Below are 6121 nucleotides of genomic sequence, written 5' to 3' on the forward strand. Positions count from 1 at the left end.
TATAGTATTATACTTCTTTCTCTGAGACCAGGTTGCTTGTTGCCCAGTAACAACAAAGGAGATCTCCTCTAACAACAAAAAATGTCAACCAAATGTATTTTTTTCAGGTTTTCCTCTAACCCCTCTTGTGCAACATGTTGTTTGGGACAAACAATCAAATGCACGGGACTCTCTGCTGCTTTGTGCCAGATGTCATCTATCAAGGTGCCAGAGGGCAGGAAGGGGGAGGGAGGGTTTGGCGCTGGGTAGGGCAACAGCTGGCTCACACTGAGGACACACCTCTCTTTGGTCCATATATACCTGTGCTGATACAGCCTGTAGTTTCAGGGTCACAGCCACACTCAGGGCACGTCAAAGAGCATCACTGTCTCAGTACTTACTCAGCCACTACCATGGGGAATTGCATCCAGGGATGCAAAGACTACTTCTCTCGGCAAAAGAACACCAACATCCGTCTTACACTGCCGGTAGTCTGCTTCGTTTGGCAGATCGCCATGATCATCCTCTTCGGAGTCTTCATCCGCTACGACGAGGAGTCGGACACACACTGGGTAGAGACCAAGGCCCATGAGAACATCACCAGTGACATAGAGAATGACTTCTACTTCAGATACCCCAGTAAGTACATTCATAATCACTGGACTGCCTGGTGCATCGTTTAGGTTGACAATATACAGTAAATGTATGATTCATGGTTTCATCTTCATTGAAATGATAAAGAATCAGGTTATTAATAAAAAGCATGCTTGCTGTTTGATCAGATGACAACCTTTGATCTCTAGGATGTTTGACAATTTCCCCTGTGAAATCCCCTGGACAACGATCTCAGTCTCAGTTATTTTGAAAGCATCTATTCATTAGTGGACAAATGCAGTGGCAGTCCAAATTTGCCTCTCTAACTTCTCTAACTTGGGTTAAAACTACATATTCTCTTTACCAAATGTAGGTCAGTGGTTATTTCCAATTTGTCTGATTATAGCTTGGTTTATACCAGCTTCTGATGGTGCATCTTTGCTGATAGCCAGGCTGAATGAGTGACAAGTTAAGTTCACTTGTGATGTTATGTGGCATCTGTTTCCTCTTGTAATATGATGTGTTTGGATTTATCAGAGATTATATCCCAGCTGTAGCTCTGGCGTGAAAACTGATAGGGTGTGTATCATAAACGTTCTAATCTGATGATGACATATCCAGTTGAACATGTTGAGTTAACTGCTTTAAAACTTTGACCAAATGGTACAGAACATCAAGACTGATTTTTATCAAAAACTATGCAACTACTGAGAGCCTCTTGCATTGGATGCAATATTATGTTGCATTAACTAATAGGATTTATTTCACACTTTGAATAATTATCTCACTCTCCACCTCTCTCTTTCTCTCTCATTCTCCTTCTAACCCTCCTCTCTCCAGGCTTCCAGGATGTCCATGTGATGATCTTTGTGGGTTTCGGGTTCCTCATGACTTTCTTGAAGAGGTACAGCTTCGGCGCAGTCGGCTTCAACTTCCTCATTGCCTCCTTCGGCCTGCAGTGGGCTCTGCTCATGCAAGGCTGGTTCCACTCTCTAGATCCCCAGACAGGAAAGATCTTCATCGGTGTTGAAAGGTATGCAACCTCACTGATGTGCATCTATGAGGCTGCAATTTGTTCAGTAATTAGAGTGAGAACTGATGAGGTATGCACACACATAGGAGAGGGGAGGAGGCTTAATCAGTGAGTTGCTACTCATACTGAAACAATGGCAGAATGGTTATTTTTTATTTTACCTTTATTTAACTAGGCAAGTCAGTTAAGAACAAATTATTATTTTCAATGATGGCCTAGGAACAGTGGGTTAACTGCCTTGTTCAGGAGCAGAATGACAGATTTGTACCTTGTCAGCTCGGGGATTTGATCTTGCAACGTTTCGGTTACTAGTCCAACGCTCTAACCACTATGCTACCCTGCCTCCCCTACCCTGCCCCTATTGGAGCAATAGACTGTACCATAGACTCTCTTAGGGTTAAGCAAGCTGTCACCATGGGTTAAGCAGTGATGGGTTAAACCAGGTATGGGCAACTGGCGGCCCGAGGGCATCATATTATTATTATTTAAACTGGGGGGGGGGACTCAGTCGGGGTCTCAACTTACTATTGAGTGTTAGAATAATAGAATAAACTAAGTGCAATTTCAAAATGTGGTTGTGCATCAGCAGTCACTCAATTAGCCCATGTCAGCTACATTTGTTTTTAGATTGGTGAGTTAGTCTAGTGGCCAGCTATCTAAGCATGATCGTATTACCGATCAGTGTGGGGCCCATTGATGCAAATATTTGCCTCCACCCCATGACAAAATGTGTAGAATTGCAGCAAACTTGCTTTAGAACAGCAACATTTTCTCTACGTCCCATGCCAAAATGTGCTGTTTTGCAGGAAATGAACTTTGAAATGTAAATGTTTTCTCTTCACTGTCACGAGGGGGTTCACCCCATCAAAGTTGCCCATCCCTGGGTTCAACTGATGGATGGGTTCTTGTTCTGAGAATCTCAATAACAAGAGGCGGGGAGGTTGTAATCATTTAGGTTGACTTCATCACAAATATCATTATCCTTGAGACTTATCTCCTGTGGTATTCATCTTGAAGGGCAGACTATCATTCCTCTCATAGATGAGAGAAAGACCTGAAGGAGGATTACCTGAAGGAGGATTACTTACTGATCTAGTCATTCAGGTTTTACTACTGTATACATGACTGACTCTCTCACATGACTCTCCAGTAATAATCTGTCTCCACCCCACCCACCTGTGCCTTCTATCTGCAGTCTGATCAATGCTGACTTCTGTGTGGCGGGCTGTCTCATAGCCTACGGGGCAGTGCTGGGCAAAGTCAGCCCGGTCCAGCTGTTGGTTATGACCCTGTTTGGTGTCACTCTGTTCGCTGTGGAAGAGTACATCATTCTGAACTTACTTCATGTGAGTCCCATCAAGCACTCTCTGGGCGTACAACTATTAAATTAAACACACTGTATTAGCCATGGTTGGATTCATTTAATTCCCCCTATAACCCTGATATAGTAACTTATTTATCTAACCTCAATGGCCTGCAGCCACATAATCACATGGTTTGGTACACCTGGTAACAAATGACTGTTTCTGTACCCACAGGCTAGGGATGCCGGTGGCTCCATGGTTATTCACACCTTTGGAGGTTATTATGGTCTGGCCATCTCCCGGGTCCTTTACCGACCTAATTTACACCAGAGCAAGCGTATGCAGGGCTCTGTGTACCACTCCGATACCTTCGCCATGATCGGTGAGTTAGTTGTCCATTGCATAAACATATGAATGGTTCTGATTTGCTCTGTGTGGATTTCACTCCCTCTGGTGATGGTGACCTATCTTTAGTTTGTAGAAGCTTTCTGCCATGGCACTGTTCCTGTTCTGAAGTATGTGTGATGATCGGTGTGTCTTAACTGTGTTGTCCCTTCTCTCTCCTCAGGCACACTGTTCCTGTGGATGTTTTGGCCCAGTTTCAACTCGGCCATTACTGACCATGGAGACGGTCAGCACAGGGCAGTCATCAACACCTACCTGTGCCTAGCCTCCACTGTCCTCACCACAGTGGCCATCTCCAGCCTCTCCCAGAAGACTGGCAAGCTCGACATGGCAAGGAACCGTGTGTGTGTGTGTGTGTGTGTGTGTGTGTGTGTGTGTGTGTGTGTGTGTGTGTGTGTGTGTGTGTGTGTGTGTGTGCTTGGACGTACACATGTGTGACATTCTCTGTAACTGTGTATTTGTGACACTAACTGACAACCTCTCAGTCTACATAATCTTCCTCTGCACTCATCTTGTTGACTGACAAGTTTTCGAGTGTCATGACTGGTGCTCTCTCTTGCTTAACAGGTGCATATCCAGAATTCCACCCTGGCGGGGGGTGTTGCCTTGGGGACAGCGGCTGAGTTTATGATCTCTCCCTACGGCGCTCTGATCGTGGGCTTCCTCTGCGGCATAATCTCTACCATGGGCTACATCTTCATTTCTGTGAGTCTCACCCCTGGCCTCTCACAGCTTGAAGCTACAATGTCTTGTTTTGTAGGCTTAGTAGGTTCTGTCCAAAGAAAGTCATGACAACTCTTACAACTCTTATTTACTTCTTATGAATGATGTTGAGCCACAAAAAAAAGGTATAGCACTCTAAATGGCTGCCTAATCTTTATTGGGCAGATTCCTTTGCCATAAACGGTAATACACTATTTGGGTGTGTTGCGGGTGTGTTGTTAAACCTTTCCCCGTCTCCTCCCAGCCCTTCTTGGAGAAGACACTGAAGATTCAGGACACGTGTGGAGTACACAACCTGCATGCCATGCCTGGGGTGATTGGCGGGATAGTTGGAGCCATCACTGCTGCAGCTGCCAGCGAGTCAGTCTACGGAAAGCAGGGGTGAGTCCGGAGACCCGAGAGGGCCTAAGGCTACACAGCCAAACCACATGAACCTGAACATGTATCCTTGTTACCAGACAATCAGAACACATATTCCCCCACAACCTCTCATCAACCAATCATATCACACAGTTACTGTATGTCACAGGACATATCTTAAACGATTAATGTCATTTTACACCAAACAAATTATGTCACAGTCCCAGTTTAGCCTGTAATCTGACAGTTAGTTGGAAATATACAGAGTCATTAGAAGACTAAATATGGGACACAATCTGATTCTGTACATTGTTCTTTTCCGTCCAGGTTGATCAACACGTTTGACTTCACTGGAGACTTTAAGGACAGAACCGTGTTAACTCAGGGTGGATACCAGGCCGCTGGCATGTGTGTGTCCATTGTTTTTGGGGTTGTAGGCGGAGCTATAGTCGGTGAGTTTGGCCGGCCATGGGCATATAAAGGGTGACCTAGAGGTGACATGGGTGGTATAGGGGGGGATGTACTTGAAGGAAAGGGACTGAAGTTAAACGCTATCTCCTCTGTTCACAGGTTCCATCCTGAAGTTACCCATTTGGGGTGATCCTGCTGATGAGAACTGTTTCGATGATGAGGTGTACTGGGAGGTAAGGGAACCAGCCACTCATCACCTGCTGTTCACAATACAACCACTAGGTGGTGCCATTGTCTTTGATTTAGTCTCACGTGAAGCGCTACAGACCACCTTTGAGATCTACATCTGAATTTTTATGACTAAATGGCGAAAAAAAAGATCAACTATAGTAGTCAATAAAACTATTGCATTACATTGACCACACTGAAGACATTTCACACAAATATGACAATAAAACCTAAATCACCTATGATTTCTTAACAGCTCCCTGATGAAGAGGAGGAGCATCAGGAGAGCATCCCTCCCATTCTGGAGTACAACAACCACATGATCCACAAGCAGCAAGAGCTGTAAGTCCATTCAGCATGCTCTGTTTGACCATATCACAAAACTAGTTTGTGATTTGTTGAAGTTATAATCAAGGATTAGTTTTGAATACAGTACTTGTTTATAGATAATCCAATCTTTTCTCAAACCATTATGTTCTCTGTTGATTGTAATGACTAATCATTCCACAGGATAGAGCAGTGTAGGAAAAAATGTGTGTTTCACTTTCTGGGATGTTTTGCTCCTAACAGATCTGAGTCCAACTTCTCTGTGGAACACTGTGAAAGCTAAATACAGAGTTGTGAGGACACCACCACCCAAACATGTCCTGCTGGACCATGGAATTACCACGGAAATCCAACAGACAACTGCACTCCCCTTAAATGAAGACACCTATACAAGGCACATTAAAACATGCTTTCTTGCATCTTATGTTAAGGTCATTACCTACATTTGAAGCCATTAGATACTGTACGTGCCTTCACCCCTCCCCCCACCACCCACCACCCACACCATTAGATCACATACACTTCCGAGATGGTTATGCACTGGCACGGAACACTGTGTCCTGAATTCTGGTAAAATGCTGATCTATTGAAAGGACCTCAGAGATCTGCACTTAATCCACATGATGTATGTCTAACTATAACCTACCACACAAATGGCCAATAGAGCTTTTCCTGAGCATTGGTATACTGTGTAATATATATATATATATATAAAATAATCACACACTGTGAAATCTTTGATCACAACCACTGAATT

General features: G+C 44.1%; 1 protein-coding gene across 1 annotated transcript; it reads left to right on the forward strand.

Annotated features, from left to right (window-relative positions):
• The first annotated feature begins 392 nt into the window (after positions 1 to 392).
• On the forward strand, positions 393 to 5647 carry LOC120056272 (ammonium transporter Rh type C). The gene is made up of 11 exons (XM_039004522.1): positions 393 to 618; positions 1414 to 1606; positions 2802 to 2952; positions 3145 to 3292; positions 3479 to 3645; positions 3883 to 4020; positions 4283 to 4419; positions 4726 to 4850; positions 4969 to 5042; positions 5294 to 5379; positions 5608 to 5647. Exons 1-11 carry the CDS (start codon positions 393 to 395, stop codon positions 5645 to 5647), a joined length of 1485 nt encoding a protein of 494 aa, XP_038860450.1.
• The last annotated feature ends 474 nt before the right edge of the window (positions 5648 to 6121 follow it).

The sequence above is a fragment of the Salvelinus namaycush genome, chromosome 1, assembly GCF_016432855.1.
Source record: "Salvelinus namaycush isolate Seneca chromosome 1, SaNama_1.0, whole genome shotgun sequence".
Classification (NCBI taxonomy): domain Eukaryota; kingdom Metazoa; phylum Chordata; class Actinopteri; order Salmoniformes; family Salmonidae; genus Salvelinus; species Salvelinus namaycush.

What these genes read in the sequence shown, in the direction of transcription:
- LOC120056272 (XM_039004522.1), top strand. Translation starts at nt 393, where the DNA reads ATGGGGAATTGCATCCAGGGATGCAAAGACTACTTCTCTCGGCAAAAG. An exon ending in ATCTTCATCGGTGTTGAAAG is followed by an intron (nt 1,607 to 2,801) that starts GTATGCAACCTC and finishes TTCTATCTGCAG; the next exon opens with TCTGATCAATGCTGACTTCT. An exon ending in CGATACCTTCGCCATGATCG is followed by an intron (nt 3,293 to 3,478) that starts GTGAGTTAGTTG and finishes CTCTCTCCTCAG; the next exon opens with GCACACTGTTCCTGTGGATG.